This window comes from Hemitrygon akajei, chromosome 20 (genome assembly GCF_048418815.1).
Source record: "Hemitrygon akajei chromosome 20, sHemAka1.3, whole genome shotgun sequence".
In the NCBI taxonomy this organism is placed as follows: Eukaryota; Metazoa; Chordata; class Chondrichthyes; order Myliobatiformes; family Dasyatidae; genus Hemitrygon; species Hemitrygon akajei.
Window position 1 is genome coordinate 12,143,759 of NC_133143.1, and position 22,127 is coordinate 12,165,885.

At 40.1% G+C, this 22,127-nt stretch overlaps 1 protein-coding gene across 1 annotated transcript in view; it reads left to right on the plus strand.

Moving 5' to 3' along the window:
- Nucleotides 1–22,127, plus strand: part of LOC140713580 (dnaJ homolog subfamily C member 13-like) — a 180,889-nt gene that overhangs the window by 132,142 nt on the left and 26,620 nt on the right. The window contains 7 exon segments of the mRNA XM_073023857.1: nucleotides 2,307–2,420; nucleotides 3,770–3,886; nucleotides 5,107–5,284; nucleotides 12,469–12,560; nucleotides 16,377–16,476; nucleotides 18,905–18,979; nucleotides 20,632–20,744. Of these exon segments, the coding sequence (XP_072879958.1) occupies nucleotides 2,307–2,420; nucleotides 3,770–3,886; nucleotides 5,107–5,284; nucleotides 12,469–12,560; nucleotides 16,377–16,476; nucleotides 18,905–18,979; nucleotides 20,632–20,744 (789 nt within the window).

The window sequence follows — 22,127 nt, forward strand, 5'->3', positions numbered from 1 at the left end:
AATGGTGGTGCTGGCTCGAAGGGCTGAATGGCTCACTCCTGCACCTATTGTCTATTATGTCTATGAAAAATGTTATAGTTATTTAAATATAAGGATGAGCATGTAGTGTAAATATCATCTTCAAAGGAAAATGACAGACCTGGGAACAGGGAATGCGCTGAAATTGGCCTTTGATAGGGATAAGAGTAGTTAATTTGAGAGCTGGGGTCTCTTCTGATTTTACTCGATCCTTGTATTCACTTAATGCATGATCTTGATTCTTAATTCCATAATGAATGCTTATCCATGTTAAGGATCAAGTGTGCTCAGGCAGTTCAATGGTGCAACTTGTTGAGCTGCTGCCTGTCAACTTCAGAGATTCCAGTTCAATCCTGATCTGTAGTTCTTTCTGTATGGAGTTTGCATGTTTTATCTGTGATTTGCATAGTTTTGGGTGCTCCAGTTTTTCCAAACTAAAGTTGTCAGATACAACAGGGAAATTGACCCTTTGGCCCACTCAGTCTGTGCTGATAACCAACTGCCTATTTACATTAAACTTACAATCTACAAGATTCCTCTAGATTTTACCACCAACCTATACAATAGGACCAATTTGCATTGATGATTCAACTTATCAACCTGTACATCCTTGGTATTTGTGAGGAAATCAGCATTTGAGGACACTTGTGTCATGGAGAGCATGTAAAGATAGGGTTTAATCTTTGATGCTGTCTGCACAGACTTTGCATGCGTGGAGAGGAGTAGAAACTGGGGGTGGGGGTGGGGTTGGGATGAGTATGATGGGACCATGGTGGAGAATAAGTATAATTGGTGTGGAATTTGTCTAATTAAGAGATGGTTTGATGGTCAGCTGAAAGTGTTTTATTCATGCTCTGATGCTAAATCAGGAAGGATGTTGTAGTAGTACAAGGAAACTTAGAGCACATTCTTAAATTTTTCCTGTTTGCTGGTAATCATCTCCAACAGTAGCACTGGGAGTAGTTCTATTTTGGGAGTGTCATGTCAGACATGTGAATAATGTGACCAATCCATTGTAGCCAAGTGAGTATAACCAGGACTGCTGAGGATATTGGTTTGGGAAAGGACACTGATGTTGGTTCACTTTCCTTCCAATGAATTTGGAGCATTTTGTGGAGACTGGTATTTTTCCAGTGCCTTGACCTACTTAAATGTATTGTGCAACTTGCAAGCATATATTAGGGCAGGGATAACTACTGTTCAGAGATCATAACCTTTGTGCCAGATATAATGTCTTGATCTCTAAATACTTCTCCAATTTTATTTGAAATGTGATGGTCAGTTTCAATGATGTCTTTTAAAAGGTGGATCCTGAGATATGTAAAGTGTAGAGCGTAGTGTGGTACAATGGTGGTAGGTCAGTTAGAGACTTTGGTGTTGCAGATGCAGAAGAGTCTTTTCCCCTTATGTTTTGGTGAATGAATTAACAATGTATGAACTGGGCTTTCTAAGTGTGTGCAAAAACAGATATAATGTATCAGCTTGTCTACTGAGATTTGCAGTGCCCTCAGTTCTGGACTGTTGCTACTGTATTTTGAGCAGTTCATCTTAAACTTTGTTGCCATGAACAGTGTCTTGGAAGTGTGGTGCAACATTATGTCAAAAGCCAGGTGAATGAGTGAGGACATGGGTGAGGTAATGTGGGGATTAAAAAAAAAACTTTTGGTAGGAAAATATAACAATGGAGTAAATTTTCTAAATGAGAGTTTGCAGAGAGAGGAGTACCCTTGTACGTGAATTGCCGAAAGTAAATGTTGCAGAGTCAGCAAACAAGATACAGACAGAACCTGGGTTGTGCAAAGGTTCCATTTCTGAGAGTTCTCCATGCTAATTTTTCCATGTCAAACATTCACTATAGCTACCCATAGCATTTAGCTCTATATGTATTTGTTATAACTCTCATTTAATTGAATAATCATTGTTTTGATACCTATGATTAAACTAATTAATTAAACAGATGCTATATCCAGTCAGTAATGATTAGAATATCCGTTAGAATTATTCCTGGCATGTGGGTAGATTGTTCAATATAGTAAAATTAAGTAAGCTGTGATTATACTCTAAAGTTCAGAAAAGAGTAACAAATGAATTTATTAAAATGTAAAAATTTCTTTAAAGGTTTGATTGGGTTAATAGAGGGAAGAAGTTCCATGCAGCAGTAATGTCTAGAACAAAGGTCACAACTTCCAAATAAAAAGTCAGCCATTCAGGATAAATGAAAAGGCACTACATTTAACTCCATTTGATCAGATTTACATTCTATGTAAGAACATGTTTGTTTTAAACAGATCCTCAAAATACTCAACAGTAACACTGAAACGCCATACTTGATCTGGAGCAATGGCACTAGAGCTGAACTACTGGAATTTCTTGAATCACAGCAGGAGAGCATGATAAAAAGGGTGAGACATACTTTTAATTTCTGACATTACAATGATGAAGCAAACCAAGATGGTTTACAGGTAACACTTTTACTCCAAGCACTGTTAGGAGGTATTGCAGTACGATTGAAAACTGGACTGAAAAGAAAATTAAGGTACTTGAAGAGGTAATTCTAGACATTGAAGTCTCATTGTAGAGCAGTTAAAATCTGGAATGTGCAAGAAAAGTCCTGTATGTTGAGAGAGATACATTTCTAATTTGGAGTGCTACTGCAGCAAAAATAAACATGTAAATGAGATGTTGTGTTAAGGCAGGGTCACAAGGTGTACAAGATTGGGATGATATCAAAAGTGTTGATTCAAAAGTGTAATGGGAGGGTCCCCACACGCTCCACGGAGTTCGTAATAACTTTAGTGTATGCATTTATTTCTTTCCCCAAGTAACCAATTATTTCATCTTCGGAGCACCTATATATTTAATCCTGTCTTTTGTAAATAAGGGCGCCAAATTTTCAAAAATGTTTGGCATTCCTTTTTTTTTCTCTTTCTTTTTTTTTAATAGGGATGTTAGGGGGGAGGGGTTAAGGGGAGGGGGGCTGGGTAACATTTTTTTTTCTCATACACATTTATTCTGTAACTATTTGAAAACAATAAAAAAAAGTTTTTAAAAAAAAAGAAAAAAAGTGTAATGGGTTGGATGTTAATTTTAATTAGAGCTGTTGATGGAGCAGGTTAGAGATGGAAGAAGACGGTCTTGGCGTAGATACTGGAGTCAGAAGTTTAGCTCTGTTATAATCACAAGTTCAACCATGGAATGGTGTAGATACCCAAACGTATGAAATTTGCTGTGAGGACTGCAGATAGCCTTGGGCATGCTGGCATTGGAAATTGGATGAGTGTTTTATTCATAAAAGACTTTAGGAAGGTTTGGTAACTACTTTAAAGGTAACTTGGGTACTAGTGTTTAAAAATTGAAGGTGGTCCATAATGTATAAAAGGAAATTCACTCAGAACTGTCTAAATTCCTTTTGTGGTCAAATTAAATTTGTACCGGGCTAGTGAAAGTGCTGTATTGCTTCTACTATTTCACAATGTACCAAAGTCAGCTTCTACTGATGTACACTGCTGTTATTTAGTTAAAATAGTCTACGGTTAATATACAACTTAATCTGGAAGATTACCTTTGTTACCTAATGTCGGGCATATTTTGACATATATGATACTTGTAATTTATTGAGCATCATTTTTTTCTGATGGCTCCATTTTTAATAAATCTAAGAATTATTTATCCAGTCCCAGTAAATTGTATTACTAAGAATACTAAACAATGTATTGTTTGACACTTAAAGTAATCTCTATCATTCCTCAAGGGAGATTGTGATAAAAGTTATGGTGCAGAGTTTGTTTTCAGTGAACATGCAAAGGAGCTCATTGTCGGTGAAATTTTTGTCCGAGTCTACAATGAACAGCCAACATTCCCATTAGAGGTAAGATTGCAACATCATTGTTTTGTCAGTAGGAATGAATGGTCAGGTTGATGGAAAAATGAGGGTGAAAATTATTTTTACTTTATTCCAAAATGTTTGACACAAGTAAAGTATTTGCATTTTCCTCTGCACCCTGGACTAAAACCCAGTGGTTTTTAGTATAAAATTTCAGCCATCTTCCTCCACGTCCTTTCTCTACCACTTAATCACTGACAGCATACTTTAATAAAAGTGGGAAGTTCCTCCACTGTCTGCAAATGAATTTACTGAAGTCACAATCTTGTTGCACTATTCTTTTATTCAATTGTTACTGGGTCAGAATCATATACTAGGGATACAAGCTATTTAACTCAACTTCTCAGCACTAACCAGTGGCCATCCTTGGAAAATCTTGGAAATACAAATTGTCATTTAGACATTTAGTTTGTGCAAAACATTTCTCCTTTTTTTCTCTTTAAATTTTTGTATTTGACATGCTTCTACTGTGAGCTTCTAACCTTTTGAGTAATTATATCCATGCCTGATGATGGTATCCTCATTTGACTATCCTCAATGCTGAGCTTTTTTGGAGAATGGTATGAGGCTCATTAGTGTCTGTTGTGCAATCCAATTCATCAGTGAAATGAGCCAAAAGAGAAATATTGAACTTTACAGATCTTGCGATAAAGAATGATTCTGAGCACATTGTCAAGGAATATTATAACTGCAGAGCAAGGTACAGACTGATGAAAAGGAAGTTATGATACAAGAAGCAAATGGACAAAATGTAGCCACTTGTTCTGGGTTAGTGACAAAAACTCAGGAAATAAGTTACATCATGAACAATTCCAAACTTGAAGTTTTCCACTTTATACAAGGCTTGAGGGATGTGATGGAAAATACTCAATCAGTATAGTTCCAACATTGGTCAAGGAGTTCAACTCAAAGCAACATGATTAGAGTTTAGGGCTACGTGTATTATGCTCTAATTATGATATGATTGATATTCCATTTTCTGGACTCCAATTTCCCTGTCGTTCTGTGCTAAATTGAAGGGTTAGCTGGTGGACAGCAAATTTTGCTTTAATTGGAATATTTAAATTTTATCTTGAGTATTGGAGATTCCTCAATTAATAGGTTCATAAAACTGGTAATTTTACTGTTTCAGGTTATGCTGTTCAAATGGAATTTGGCACCTAGCAAATTTTCATCAAAACTTATGCCTTGATATTTTTGTTCAGTTTTCAAAGGCTTTTGCAGCCAGCCTGCTTGATTATATAGGCTCACAGGCACAATATCTACACACGCTGATGGCCATCACACAGACTGGGAAAGTGGAATCTGATCAACATGAAGAAAGGTTAAGGCGAGCTGAAATGGCTTTGGAAGCGCTGCGTAATGTCATCAAAAACAATCCAGGTTAGTGTAGTTTGAGATTTTAATGTGGAGTGCTGTATTATAAAAGTAAGATCAAGTCTTCTCTTTTGAGCACAATAACCAGTCAAGGATCCATTTACCTTTTACATTTATGTATTGTGGCTAACATGGCTCTCATACCATGAAAAATACATGGACTATTTCTTGTGGGACTGGTATAAATGAGCAGCAGCATGACTCTTACAGGATAATTCACTTTGAAACATAGAAAACCTACAGCACGATACAGGCCCTTTGGCCCACAAAGTTGTGCCGAATATGTCCCTACCTTAGAAATTACTAGGCTTACCCATAGTCCTCTATTTTTCTTACCTCCATGTACCTATACAAAAGTCTCTTAAAAGACCCTATCGTATCAGCCTCCACCACAGTTGCCGGCAGCCTGTTTCACGCACTCACCACTCTCTGTGTAAAACTTACATCTCCTCTGTACCTACTCCCCAGCACCTTAAACCTGTGTCCTCTTGTGGCAACCATTTCAGCTCTGGGAAAAAGCCTGTGGCTATCCACATGATCAATGCCTCTCATTATCTTATACACCTATATCAGGTCACCTCTCATCCTCCATTGCTCCAAGGAGAAAAGGCCGAGTTCACTCAACCTATTCTCATAAGGCATGCTCCCCAATCCAGGCAACATCCTTGTAAATCTCCTCTGCACCCTTTCTATGGCTTCCACATCCTTCCTGTAGTGAGGCGACCAGAACTGAGCACAGTACTCCCAAGTGGGGTCTGACCAGGGTGCTATATAGCTGCAACATTACCTCTTGGCTCCTAGATTGATGAAGGCCAATACACCGTATGCCTTCTTAACCACAGAGTCAACCTGCATAGCTACTTTGAGCATCCTATGTTCTGGGACCCCGAGATCCCTATGTTCTAGGACCCCGAGATCCCTCTGATCCACCACACTGCCAAGAGTCTTACCATTAATACTATATTCTGCCATCATATTTGACCTACCAAAATGAACCACTTCACACTTATCTGGGTTGAACTCCATCTGCCACTTCCCAGCCCAGTTTTGAATTCTATCAATGTTCCACTGTAACCTCTGACAGCCCTCCATACTATCCACAACACCTCCAACCTTTGTGTCATCAACAAACTTACTAACCCATCCCTCTACTTCCTCATCCAGGTCATTTATAAAAATCACAAAGTGTAAGGTTCCCAGAACAGATCCCTGAGGCACTCCACTGGTCACCAACCTCTGTGGAGAATATGACCCGTGTACATTCACTCTTTGCCTTCTGTGGGTAAGCCAGTTCTGGATCCACAAAGCAATGTCCCCTTGGATCCCATGCCTCATGGGGTACCTTATCAAATGCCTTGCTGAAATCCATATACACGACATCTACTGCTCTTCCTTCATCAATATGTTTAGTCACATCCTCAAAAAATTCAATCAGGCTCATAAGGCCCTGCCCTTGACAAAGCTATGCTGACTATTCCTGATCATATTATGCCTCTCCAAATGTTCATAAATCCTGCCTCTTAGGATCTTCTCCATCAACTTACCAACCACTGAAGTAAGACTCACTGGTCTATAATTTCCTGGGCTATCTCTACTCCCTTTCTTGACTAAGGGAACAACATTTGCAACCCTCCAATCCTCTGGAACCTCTCCCGTCCCCTTTGATATAGAACAGTAGTGTATGGTGTCAAACTGAAGCATGAGCACCTGTGACCTTTGTTACAGTCTGAAAGTCAGCATGCAGCTAAAGCAAACAATTGTTGATAAAGAGCCTCGGCCTGAAATATCAACTGCTTACTCTTTTCTGTAGATGCTGCCTGGCCAATTGAGTTGCTCCGGCATTTTACTCCAGCATCTAGAAACTTTTTGTGGTTCTGCTTAAAAGGTTTGAAATAGAACCATAGAACATTACAGCACAGAAACAGGCCTTTTGGCCCTTCTTGGCTGTGCCGAACCATTTTTCTGCCTAGTCCCACTGACCTGCACCTGGGCCATATCCCTCCATACACCTCTCATCCATATATCTGTCCAAGTAAAGGTTCAAGAGACTTTCCAGACACAAGGAAGAATTTGTTATGTCCTAGCATGCATCAGAATGAGAGCTGATCCCATTGAAGTAAAAAGCAGCAACTTGCAGCAGTGACTTTTTATGGGAGCTTTGACCAGTGACCGATCAGCGTTTGGGATTGATTAGCAAGAATAAATTGAAAGATGGTAGGCGCAAGCGGAGTGGCCATCGTTGGAGTGGTCAGTCAGAGTGGTGATTTTGAAGCTTTATCTCTTCGGGGTTTCAGTCAGAGACGGCAAAAAAGGAAAGCTGTAGATAGAATTTCTTCCCCCCCCCCCCCCCCCCCCCACCTCCTCTTTATATTTGCTCAGTTAGAGCAGTAGATTTGCCTGACAGGATAATGGAATGCTCCTCTTGCAGGATATGGGAAGGCAGGGAGACCTCTGGTGTCCCTGATGACTACAACTGCAAGAAGTGCATCCAGGTGCAGATTCTAACAATCTGTGTTAAGGTGTTGGAGCTGGAACTGGATGAACTGTGGGTCATTCGGAGGCTGAAGGGGTGATAGGACATATAGAAAGGTAGTTACACCCAAGGTACAGGAAACTGGGTGACATTCAGGAAAGGGAAAGGGGTTAAGGAAGCAGAGCAGAATATCCCTGTGGCCTAAACAGCAGGTATGTCAGCTCGGATACTGTTGACCTAGTAGAGGAAAGTCACAGCAGTAGAGTCTCTGGCTTTGTGACTCAAGGGTGGGAATGGGCACGCTGTGGTGATAGGGGATTCATTAGGTAGGGAACAGAAAGATTCTATGGGTGAGAATGAGACTCCCGGATGGTATGTTGCCTCCTGGGTATCAGAGTCTGGCACTTCTCAGATTGAGTCCTCGGCATTCTTAAGTTGGAGGGTGAACAGCCAGAGGTTGTGGTCCATGACATGGATAGGACGAGTGTCAAAGTTCTGCATGGGCAGTTGAGGGAATTTGGTGCTAAGTTTAAAGGCCAGGGCCTCCATGTTGTGATCTTAGGATTAGTACCCATGCCACATGCTAGTGAGGCCAGAACTAGGAAGATTATACAGTTTAACACGTGGCTAAGGAGTTGGTATAGGAAGATTTTTGGATCATTGGGTTCTCTTCCAGGGAAGATGGGACCAGTGCAGAATGAATGCTTTGGATCTAAACTGGAGGGAGACTAATATCCTCGTGAGAAGGTTTGCTAAATGCTCGAGTTTCAGGGGGATGGGAACCAGAATGCCAGAACTGTTAGTGGAGAGGTAATGGAGACAGATATTGGTAAGACCCTAGACAAAATCAGGAATCAAAAGGTTGACCATGGTGCAACTAATGTTCTGAGCTGTGAATATTTCAGTGCAGGAAATATCACAGTAAAGGCGGATGAGCTCAGCAAGGATCAACACCTGGAATTATGATATTGCAGCCATTTGTGAGAGTTGGGTGGGGGAGGGGCAGGACTGGCAGCTTAGTATTGCATTGTTTTATACACGACAGAGCAGGAGGGATCAAAAGAGGAGGGTGGCATTACTAATCAGGGAAAATGACACGGCAATGCTCAATCAGGACAGACTGGAGAACTCGACTAGTGAGGTGTTATGGGTGGAACTGAGAAATAAAGGTATGGCCACATTAATTACAGGCCACCCAACAGTCCTGGGATTTAGAGGAACAAATTTGTAAAGGGATCACAAACTGTTGCAAGAATCATACGGTTGTTATAATAGGTGATTTTTAACTTTCCACAGATTGACTGGGATCCCATGCTGTAAAAGGACTAGCTGGGATAGAGTTTGTCAAATAAGTATATTCAGGAAAGTTTCCGTCATCAGTACATAAAGTCCAACAAGAGAGCATGTGATACTAGATCCGCTATTAGGTAATGAGACAGGGCAGGTGGCAGGCGTTTGTGTAGGGGACTACTTTGCATCTAGTGATCACAATGCCATTAGTTTCAAAGTAAATATGCAAAAAGATGGGTCTGGTCCACAGGTTAAGATTCTAAAGTGAACAAAGGCCAATTTTGATGGTATTAGAAAGGATCTGGCAAATGTGTTTTGGGACAGACTGTTTTCTGGCAAGTGTGTACTTGGTAAGTGGGAAGCCTTCAAAAGTGAAGTTTTGAGAGTACAAAGCTTGTATGTGCCTGTCAAAATAAAAGGTAAAGATAACAAGTGTAAGGAACTTTGATTTTGAAGCCCTGGTTAAGAGGGGGGGGGGGGGGGGAAAGGAGGTGCATAGCAGCTCTAGTCAGGTGCTTATGGAATGCAAGAAATGCAAGAAAACACTTAAGAAAGAAATCAGGAGGGCTAAAAGAAGGGTTGGGGTTTCCTAGAAAACAAGGTGAAGGCAAATCCTAAGGGACTCTACAGGTATGTTAAAAGCAAAAGGATTGCAAAGGACAAAATTGGTCCTCTGCAAGATCACAATGGGTAATCCATGTGTGGAGCCAAAACACATGGATGAAATCTTAAAATTTTTGCATCTGTATTTACTCGGGAGAAGGGCAGTTAGGCTATAGAAGTGAGGCAAAGTGGCATCAATTTCATGCACCCCCTACAGATTACAGAGGAGATGTTTGCTGTCCTGAGGCAAAACAGGGTGGATAAATCCCCAGGGCCTGACAAGGTGTTCCCTTGGCCCCACGGGAGATAAATGCAGAAATTGCTGGGGAGGTACCCGAGGGCTAGAGGAAAGCTAATGTTATTCTGCTGTTTAAAAAGGCTCTAAACATAAACCAGGAAATTATAGGCCAGCAAGTCTGACATTAGTTGTTGAAAAGTTATTGGAAGGTATTCTAAGGGACTGGATATGAGTATTTGGATAGACAGGGACTGACTAGGGATAGATAGTCAGCATGGTTTTGTGCATGGTAGGTCATATCTAACCAATCTTAGAGTTTTTTAAGGAAGTTACCAGGGAAGTGGATGAAGGCAAGGCAGTGGATGTTATCTACATGGACCTTAGGTAGGCATTTGACAAGGTCCTGCATGGGAGGCTAGTCAAGAAGGTCTAGTCTCTCAGCATTCAAGATTAGGTAGTAAATTGAATTAGACATGGGCTCTGTGGGAGAGGCCTGTGACTAGTGGATTACTTTTGGGATTAGTGCTGGGTCTGTTGTTGTTTTTCATCAATCTCAATGATGTAGGTGATGATGTGGTTAACTAGATCAGCAAATTTGTAGATGACACCAAGACTGGGGGTGCAGTGGACAGAGAGGCTTGCAGAGGGATCTGCATCAGCTGGTAAGATGGGCTGCAAAATAGCAGATGGAATTTAATACAGGCAAGTGAGAGGTTTTGCACTTCAGTAGGACTAACCAAGGTAGGTCTTATGCAAGGTAGGCACTGAGGAGTGTGGTAGAACAAATGGATATGGGACTACATTCCAGAATTTATTGAAAGTAGCATCACAGATAGCTAAGGTTGCTTTTTAAAAAAAATGCTTTTGGCATATTGGCCTTTGTAAATCAATGTATTGAGTACATGAGATGATGTGTTGAAGTTGTGTAAGACATTGGTGAGGCCTAATCTGAAGTATTGTGTGCAGTTTTGGTCACCTACCCACAGGAAAGATGTAAGTAAAGTTGATAGAGTACATAGAAAATTTACAAGGATGTTGCCGGGACTGGAGGACCTGAGGTAAAAGAAAAGATTGAACAGGTTAGGACTGTGTTCCTTAGAACAGAAGATTAAGAGAATATTTGATAGAGGTATACAAAATTGAGGGATATAAATAGGGTAAATGCAAGTAGGCTTTTTTTTCCATTGAGGTTGGGTGGAACTGCAACCAGAGGTCATGGGTTAAGGGTGAGAAGTTTAAGGGGAACATGGGGGGAATTTCACTCAGAGGGTTGTAAGAGTGGAGTGAGTTGCCAGCATATATGGTGCATTTAAGATCGATTTCAATGTTTAAGAGAAGTTTGGATAGGTACGTGGATGGGAAGGGTATTGAGGGCTATGGTCCTGACGCAGGTTGCTGGGAGTAGGCGGTTTAAATGGTTTGGCTGTGACTAGATGGGCTGAAGGGCCTGTTTCTGTGCCATACTACTCTGTGACTCTATGAAACAAAGTAATGAATTTTGCATGTTAGGTCAGGGGATTGTTTCTCCTGGTCATAGAGATCAGAACAAGTCCTAGTTACAGCAAAAAATGAAGAACGAAATCCCTGGAAGATTTTTTAAAAATAATTCTGTGCTTCAGGATAGTAGTTTCAGTTAATTTAGTGCTTGGTTATTGAAGGCAGATTTTGAGATGCTAACAGCATCCATGGGTACAATAATAGTAGAGGGCATTGATACTAAGGATCAGTCAAATTGATTGGCCTGTTCATTATGTGGGAGCAAAGATTTGCCTTTGTGCACAAACTCAGCTAGATTAGATACCTCTACAAAGCAAAGCTTCCCTTCAAGTTTCCTTTTTTTTTAAAAAGAGCACCAGCCTTTCTACTTAAAATGTTCCATACGTAAGAGTGCATTGCTTTTTGGAAATGGATCCTATCCTACCCATCTCCAGCAATGCCTATTAATGACAAGTGTATGTAGTTAGTACTGGAAAATGATGCTTTGAGTTTTGCTGTGAATCTTATCTCAAATATTATCCATGACATCCAAGTGCCTTTTTATAGAGCAATTGTACAAACATGGTTTCTAAACGTTTATTTCAAGTTTGCTCATCTCTGCTAGGAGTGATTGTCCTGATGATTCACCATTTTTGAGAGAATGTCCATCTGTGGGTAAATTGAAGAGTGGTAGTGGGGGATGCAGGGTGAAAGTTGCTTGGACTATGTTAAGTGACAAATAATTGGGTGAAGGAACTCAGTGTGTGAAACAACATTTTTGAGGGGCATGGGTGGGGGGGGAGAGAAATATGGGTTGAAATGCTACGTCCAGTTTAAGTTCAAGTTTAATTGTCATTCAACCGTACACATGAATATTTCCAAATGAAACAGCGTTCCTCTGGCACCAAGGTGCAAAACACCGAACTTGTGTTCACACCTGAGGTATCAGGACTGATCCCTCACATTTGATGCACACACACACTTTGACCCACTGAGTTTAGCCTATTGTGTCTTCATTGAACTATATTAAATTCCATTATTACAATGCATCTTCTGTTCAGTTGTTCTTGAGCTCCAGTTTACAGGTCTTCATTGTGAGTTTTGTTTCAGGTGCTGAAATGGAATGCATTGGTCATTTTAAATTGATCTTTTCTCTCTTGCGGGTTCATGGAGCTGGACAAGTCCAACAGCTTGCACTGGAGGTAAGATGTGGACTTCATCTTCACAGCCTAATTTTCCTTTTTTGCCCTTTTACCCTGAGTAATGATGCATTGCAACCCCAAAGTGAATTTCACTGTGAGAAATTGGTGTCACGGCAATTGACTTGAAGTACGTGAGAGCTACATTCCATACTGTCATTGTGTGCATTGTGTAATAGTGTTTCAACTGTGTGAATCTGTTTTGGTTGCAATGAGGTTAGAGTTGTACGGCATGGAAACAGGCCATTCAGTCCACCATGTCCATGCTGACCAGTGGCCGTGCTTCTATATTAATCCCATCTTCACTGCCCAGCCAATTTATATTATTTAGAGACATGTAAATGCTGTTAGTAATTCCATCTCCACCACTCATTTTGGGCAATATTCCAGGTGCTTACCAGTCCCTGGGTAAAAAGCTTCCCTTTAAATCCTTTGTCCTTTGTTTTAAATCTATGACCTTTGGTTTTTTTTTTGTTAATTAAACATTAAACATTATAATAACAAGAAAGTCTGCAGATGCAGAAATCCAAAACAACACACACAACGCTGGAGGAACTCAACAGGTCAGGCAGCATCTATGGGAATGAATAGACAGTTTATATTTCAGGCCGAGACTCTTCATCAGGAGTGAGAGGGAAGGGGTAAGATGCTAGAATAAAAAGGTGGGGTGAGCGGAAAGGGGCTAGCTGGAAGGTGATGGATGAATCCAGGTGGGCGGCAAATGTCAAGGGCTGGAGAAGGAAGAATGTTATGGGAGCAGAGAGTAGACACATAAGGGAGGGGGACCTGGGGGAAGTAATGGGCTGGTGACTAAGAATGATTTGTATTTCATAATGCCTTTTACTGTGTAGGGTGCTTTTTGGGAACATTTTACTTTGCTTCTTCTCTTCAGCATTGTCTTTCCTTAAAGAAGCAATAGCTTTCTGTATTTACACAAATTCAATACCTGAAAGAGTATTTAATAGTATGGACTTGGTGGAAGTGACGGTTTTGAAAATTAATAGTAATACATTTGATTTCTATATTTGAAAGGGTGCCTTTTATTTTAGAAAAAACATTGGACGCCATTAGATTTATGGTGATTGTTGGTGTTAAATCATGCTTTACAGACATTGCAGTGTAGAAGTAGGCAGCATAGCATTTATGCTGGGGCACCACTTAGTGTTGTACAGTTTAACAGAGATAATAGTTCTACCTTGTGGAAAAGCCTTGTTATTTTTAATACATGTGGATACTTCAATAATTTTGGTGATTTGCAAAACTGCTGATGAAAACTGTGCAGCATGATTATTGACTCAACACAGTATACCTAATAAAGTGGCCACAGTGAATCCAGAGTGGTCTTCTGCTATAGCACATCAGCTTCCATGTTTGACATGTGCGTTCAGAGATGTGTTACAAGAGTGGTGTGCAGAAGAGCAAATGGTTATTTGAGTTACTGACACCTTCCTGTCTTGAACCAGTCTGGCCATATTCCTCTGATCTCTCATTAACAAGGTACTTTCACTCAAAGCTGCTACTTACCACAAAGAAGTTTAAAGATCTCTTTCGTGAAAACTTTGCCAATCTTTCATATGCTATAAAACAGAGTCTGGTATAATGGTCACCTCTATCTATGTCTTTGGTAGGTCGTATTAATGTTGTTAAAATGTATGTTCTCCCCAAATTTTTATACTTATTTCAATCTATCCCAATTTTTATTCCTAAATCTTTTTTTGATTCCTTAGACTCTATTATGTTGTCATATCTGTGGCAGAATAAGCGCTCTAGAATTAATAAAATCCATCTCCAAAAATCTAAAAAAGAGGGTGGCATGGCTTTACCTAACTTTCGCTTATATTATTGGGCAGCTAATATACGTTGTGCTACCTTTTGGTCTTTCTTCCACGGCCAACCCGAGTGCCCTAACTGGGTGGCAATGGAGTTGAGCTCCACTAAAGAATTATCTATCTCTGCACTTCTTGGCTCTGCACTCCCTAGTAGTCTGCCCAGATCAATAGCTAATCCTCTCGTTAGACACACTTTGCGTATATGGGCTCAGTTCAGGAAATGCTATGGCTTCCAGGGGTTTTCCGTTTCCAGCCCTGTCGCACATAATCACCTTTTTTTACCTACTACGTACGATTCAGCATTCCATGTTTGGTATAGGAAGGGCATTAGACATTTTGAAGATCTTTTCATTGATAATCACTTTGCTTCTTTTCAGCAGCTCTCTGTTAAGTTCAACCTGCCTAACGCTCATTTTTTCAGATATCTCCAAATCTGACACTTTATTGCTCCTTTAATTCCTAACTTTCCTGAAATGCCTGTGAAAAATGCTATGGACTTTTTTCTTTCCATTAATCCACTAGGTAAAGGTTTAATATCAATTATCCGAGATAAACTAGCAGCCTTATGACGGGCGCCTGTGGATAAAATTAAAATGGCCTGGGAGCAGGATTTAAATATCTCCTTATCCGAGGAGAGCTGGGACTCAGTTCTCAAATCGGTTAACTCAACCTCTCTTTGTGCTCGCCATTGCCTTTTACAGTTTAAGATTGTTCATAGAGCCCATATGTCTAAATCTAAACTATCTCGATTCTACCCTGGCATTAGTCCGCTCTGTGATAAATGCAAGAGGGGCGTGGCCTCTCTCATCCATATGTACTGGTTCTGTCCTAGCTTGGAGAAATTCTGGAAAGATGTCTTCACTACGTTATCGTGTATTCTGAATCAGCACCTAGAACCAAACCCCTTAATTGCTCTGTTCGGTTTTTGGGGCGAGACAGATTTATGTCTGGGTCCGACCAAATGCCGAATACTATCCTTTGCCTCTCTCCTGGCTAGATGCTTGATCCTCCTTAGATGGAGAGATGTTGCCCCGCCCACTCATGTGCAATGGCTTAACGACATTATTGCCTGCTTGGACCTTGAAAAAATTCATTATTCAGTTCTTAATTCAGATCTAAAGTTCCATAAGGTCTGGGGACCTTTTATCGAGTACTTCCTCTTGACTAGGGTTTTTTTTTCTTTTTTTTTCTTCTTTCAGCTTTCAGCTTTCTTCCCTTGCTTTCAGCTCCCTTTTTTTTCTAGTAGTAGGCATTATTATCCTCTGTTGCTAAGTGTATTCACAGTCTGGGAGTTTGACTGTCCTGACTTATACTCTCTATATTGTGTTGTGGTCGGTCTGGAGTTGATGTTTTTTTCTTGTGTTGTGGGGCTTGGGGAGGATACTAAGCTTACTTGTCTTTAATTTAGGTGCTTTTTTGTTAAATTCTCTTCCTTTGTAACATATTGTTATTGTATGCTTAATTTTGCACTGTATTAATGCTCCTCATTGGGATTTGGGGTTTTTAATTTGTTAAATGTTTTGAAAAACTAATTAAAATTTTTTTTTTTAAAAAGCTGCTACTTACCAGATGTCTTGTTTCTCACACCATTTTCTGTAAATTCCAGACTTTTGAGTGTGAAAATCCCAGGAGATCAGTTTCTGAGATACTCCAATCTGCATGGCACCAATAATTACTCCAGGGTCGAAGTCATTTAGATCATATTTTTTCCCCAGTCTGATGTTTGCTCTGAACAACAACTGAACCTCCAGACCATGTCTGCATGCTTTTATTCACTAAGTGGCTGCCACGTGACTGGCTGATTAGATATTTGCATTAACAAACAGATGTACCTAATAAAGTGGCCATAAAGACTAGATTTGAAGACAGTTAAAAATCTACTTTTATTATGAATGTCTGCACAAGTTCAGTAGCTTGATTCCTGGTATGAGTGAAGTTAGGCTATATAACCTGGAGCTGCATGAAAAAGTGAATTTTTTTTACACCTTAGGTTGTGAACATAGTGACAGCTAATCAAGAATGTGTAAATAACATTGCTGAATCATTAGTCCTTTCGAATCTTCTGGTTCTACTGCATTCTTTGCCATCCAGTAAGTAAACCTTCAGTGTCAAAAGTGAAAATACAGTGGTGGGGGTGTGAAATGGGCTCCTTAATTGCATTATAGGTTTATTTTGCAATTAAGTTCTCTGGGTTGTGAAGTATTTAAACAGCCAGTCTGGCTGATATCTCATCTTCCTCAAAGTAAATTTATTATCAAAGTTTATATATGTCACCATATACAACCCTAAGATTCTTTTTCTCGTGGGCATACTCAATAAATCCAATAACCATAACCAAATCAATGAAAGACTGCACCAATAGGGCAGACAACCATTGTACAAAAGACGACAAACTGTGCAAATAAAAAAGAAAAGAAAGTAATAATAAATAAACAATAAATATTGAGAACCTGAGATGAAGCGTCCTTGAAAGTGAGTCCATAGGTTGTGGGTGCAGTTCAGTGATGCGGCAAGTGAAGTTGAGTGATGTTATCTCCTCTGGTTCAGAAACCTGTTGGTTGAGGGGTAATAACTGTTCCTGAACCTGGTGGTGTGGGTCCTGAGGCTCCTATACCAACTTCCTGATGGCAACAGTGAGAAAAAAGCATGACCTAGGTGGTGGGTGGGGGGGGGGGGGGAGTAACTGCTGTCCTGCATTTCATGTAGGTGTGCTTAACAGCAGGTAGGGCTTTACCCGTGAGGGACTGGGCCATTTCCACTACTTTTTCTTGAATGAAAAATTCTAGGGCATTGGTGTTTCCATTGTTTCCATACCAGGCTGTGCTGCAGCCAATTTATTCTCCACTACACATCTATAGAGATTAGTTAGTTATTGATCTCATACTGAATCATCACAAACTCAAGGAAGTAGCGGTGCTACAATGCTTTCTTTGTAATCACAATTAACTGTTGGGCCTACCACAGGTCATTGGAGATGATAACACCAAGGAATTTAAAGTTACTGAGCCTCTCAAACTCTGATCCCCCAAAGAGGACTGGCTCTTGGACTTCCAGTTTCTGAACCCCAAAGTCAATATCATCTCCTTTGTCTTGCTGATATTGAGTAAGTCGTTGCTGTTGTGGTACCACTCAGCCAGATTTTCAGTCTCCCTTCTATATGCTGATTCATCACAACCTTTGAATTGGCCTATGATGTGGTGACATGAGCAAACTTAGATATGCTATTGGAGCTGTGCATAGCTGCACAGTCACATGTGTAGAGTGAGGGGAGCAGGGGGCTAAGCGTATAACTTTGTGGTGCACCTGTGCTGGTGAAGATTGTGGAGATGTTGCCAATCTGAACTGACTGGAGTCTGTAAGTGAGGAATTGGAAGATCCAATTGCACGAGGAAGTATTAAGACCAGGTTTTGACACTTATTGATTAGTTTTGAGGGGATAATAGGATTGAAAGCTGAGCCGTCATTGATAAAGAACATCCTGAGGTATGCATCTTTGCAGTTCAAATAGGGTTAAATGAAGAGGTTTTGCTGTGGACCTGTTGTGCTAGTAGGCAAAGTGGAGCAGTTTCAGGATGTTTCTCTTGTTCTCAGAATATAAATTTTGCTGGCTTGGCCAGTGTCCATTGCCGATCCCCACTTTGTCATGACATAATGGCTTGCCAGGATGTTTCAGGGGGTGGTGTTATGCTGTTTGCACAGATTAAATTTTGCCTTCAAAACTGGAGAGGAGTTTGGTCTGATGATCATCTGGTCTGTATTTCTGTAGAAAAATTAATCTTTTACAAGTACTCAATGCTGTTACAACTCAACGCTACATTGGAAGGAATTTTTAAAATCTAGTACTGTCCCTGAATTTTTAAAATGTATACATTTAAAATTTTTACCAAAACTCATGTAGATTATTCAACATTGTGTTGATTGCTTGTTTGCACAGTGGAATAAATAATTCTGTTTCCATACAAATGGGTTTACTCCTGTTTTATCTGAATATTTGACCTACCAATATTCAATCTGCCTTCACTGCCCATCCTGCCCTGTCTGCCATTTTGAGCCACTATCATCATTCCAAAGGGAGCACCAGGAAAATGGTACCATTTCTTGAACTTCAGCCAAATGCCTACGTGAATATCTGTCCGCAGTCTTGCTGTTCCCTCTTTGGATCAGTTGAACCCTTCCTATGGCACAGTTGTCTGGCTTCTTTATGAAAGATTTTGTTGTTGGGGTGGGGGAGTAATTACACTCAATTCTTGGCTATTTCTCAATTCATCCTGAGCCCAAGCTAAGATGTAGTTCAGGTGGAAAGGAACCAAATTTTTTGTCTGTTCAGAGTTGAAATTATTGTAAATGAAATACTTAGAAGAGAAATGTTGGGGGGATAAAAGTAACACACAAGAAATGGCACCAATAAACTAAGCTTGCCACTTTATAATACAGTTGGGGAGGCCAGATGCTGATAAGCAGAAAAATATTCTTGTTTTGAAATTTTATGGTGCTGTAAAATTTCTATCTGCCTCTTAGGTCGTCAGCTTGTCCTCGAAACACTCTATGCTTTGACGTCAAATACAAAGATCATAAAGGAAGCTATGGGGAAAGGTAAGATTCTTATTGACCAATTTTGTCTGAATGTATTATTGACATCAGGATTGTACATATACATGTACATATCAGGATTGAATATAAATGTACTTTGCAAACATTGTTTTGTAGCAAAAGAAATTGAATGGATGCACAATATTATCAAACTTTGCTCTGAATTATCTCTAGCAGCAAACTGAATGTAATATGTTGTAAGCATCTTTTTATTTATTAGAACATTTATTTGAAAATAATAAAACTGATAAAAAAGGAGCAGTCAACGTTTCGGGCTGAGACCCTTTGTCAGGACTAGAAAATTATAGTCTTGTATCACCAAAGTCTTTAGGGCATATATGTCAAACTCAAGGCCCACGGGCCAAATCCGGCCCGCGGTGGAATTACCTTTGGCCCGCGAGATAATATCTAATTACTATTCAGGCTGGCCCCAGTAATCGAAGCGCCTATGGCGTATGATATGGCTAATGCTGAGTTTATTCAGGTACCAGGTTTTCAGGATTTTTAGTGTTTATTCGGCAGTCTTGCTCGGCAGTCTTCTTCATAAGAAACGGAATTTGTAAAGTGAAACACTTTGTGGTTATAGCAGAGACTGAGACACATGAGAGCAGGCTGAAAAAACGGAGGCAACGAAAGCTGCGTTCGCACGCAGCCGACTGATCCGGCCCGCATGAAGCTGCATTTTGCTCTATCCGGCCCGTGACCTAAAATGAGTTTGACACCCCTGCTTTAGGGTGTAGGGTTGTTGTATTTGAAAAGTGTTGGTTTGCAAGTGAAGGAAATGCTTGTTGTAAATATGGGAACTGCTCTTGAAACTGAGGTAGAACAGATGAATCTTTGTTCAATTTTGTATGCTAGGCATTAATGGTAAAACACTTTTGAATGAGATTGGCCTTTCTATCCTGGATGGCAAACACGAGGAAATCTGCAGATGCTGAAAATTCAAGCAACACTCACAAAATGCTGGTGGAACGCAGCAGGCTAGGCAGCATCTATAGGGAGAAGTTAGTCCTGACGAAGGGTCTTGGCCCGAAACGTCGACAGCGCTTCTCCCTATAGATGCTGCCTGGCCTGCTGCGTTCCACCAGCATTTTGTGTGTGTTGCTTTCTATCCTGGAGTTTAGATTGAGTGGTCATCTCATTAAGTGATAAGATTGAGGTGGATTAACAGGGTCAATGCTGAGAGTCTGTTTGCTCTATCCTAAAATGATGTCCAAAGTGTTAGACTCTCTAGCTAAGGTTGGCCGTGGAACTGATATGAGAAATCTCTAAATAAAAGGTTGTAAGTCTTCAGAATTCCAAAATCCAAGGGCTGACTGCAGGTGCTCAAATTTTTGGACATAAAATATATCAACGGTAAGATTTGGGTATCCAGTTAAGTGTGATTGCATTCAAAAGTAGTGTTGACTTAAGGGGCTATGTAGTTTTTCATGTGAATATGTCAGAGTTTTAAAGGCATCTTTGGTCAATATATGTCTACATTCAAACATGAATATCACATGTTCATTAGAAACATTTATTTATCCTCTGGTCAACTCCATTAGAGGATTTTTTTCTTTGAAATGAGTAAATACACCCTTAATTTTCATCATTACAATTATTTTGGATACATTTGAGACGAGTAAACTAAAGTTATGTACTGGTCTGGTCTTTAGGTGCCCTCATATATCTTCTAGACATGTTTTGTAACTCAACACATCCTCAGATTCGAGCCCAAACTGCAGAGCTCTTTGCCAAAATGATCACAGATAAGCTTGTTGGACCAAAGGTAAGTAATTGTTTACATCGAATCAAATGCTCTGAATATTACAGAAATAACCCACTCAGTGCAACCTATGGTACCTGTGTTTTTACTTCCGTTCCATCTCTTCCTCCAACTCCCTTAACATTATCTTATTCCCTTCCTCGTGCATTTATAGCCTCTTTAGATGCATGTTATTTTCCTTTATTATTTCCATTGGCAATTTTCAGTACACCAATCGCTTCCAAGCTCCCCTTTCAATTTGTATTTTTAGACTGAAGGTCTTCAGTTTTCCTTCTCTCACAAGTAGACAGCACGGTGATGCATCAAATAGGACTGGTGTGTCACAGTGCCAAAAATCCAAGTTCAGCTCTGACCTTGTATGCTGTCATTGTGAAGTTCACACATTTTCTCTGTGATCATATACAGTGCCTATAAAAAGTATTCACCCCCCCCCCCCAAAAGTTTTCATGTTTTATTGTTTTACAACATTGAATCATGGTGGATTTAATTTGGCTTTTTTGACAAAGACTGTTGAAGTGAAAACAGATCTCTACAAAGTGATTTAAATTAATTACAAATATAAAACAAAATGGTTGCATTAAGCTTAAATATGGCACACCAAATCATCACAGGTGCAGCCAAATGGTTTTAGAAATCACATAATTAGTTAAATGGAGGCCTGTTTTTGGAGACCAGTATACAGTCAAGTTGATTCAGTTGATTGTAGTAAAAATACACCTGTACCTAGAAGGTCCAACAGCTGGTGAGTCAGTATCCTGTTAAAAACTACACCATGAAGACAAAATAACACTCCAAGTAACTCTGCAAAAAAGTTATTGAAAAGCACAAGTCAGGAAATGGATACAAGAGAATTTCCAAATCACTGAATATCCCTTGGAGTACAGTTAAAGACAATCACCAAGAAATGGGAAGAATATGACACAGCTTGGAGCAGACTGTCCCCAAAAATGTGTGACCATGCAGGAAAGGGACTAATGAGGGAGGCCACCAAGAGACCTATCAAGTTAAGTCAACTCACTTTTTATTGTCATTTCGACCATTACTGCTGGTACAGTACACGGTAAAAATGAGACAATGTTTTTTAGGACCATGGTGCTACATGAAACAGTACAAAAACTACACTGAACTGTGTAAAAACAACACAGGAAAAAAAACTACACTGACTACAGACCTACCCAAGACTGCATAAAGTGCACAAAACAGTGCAGGCATTGCAATAAATAATAAATAGGCACAGTAGAGGGCAGTAAGTTGGTGTCAGTCCAGGCTCTGGCTATTGAGGAGTCTGATGGCTTTGGGGAAGAAACTGTTACATAGTCTGGTCGTTCAGGCCCAGTAGGCTCAGCTTTCCAATCAGTTTCTGAGGGGATGATTGTGTTGAATGCT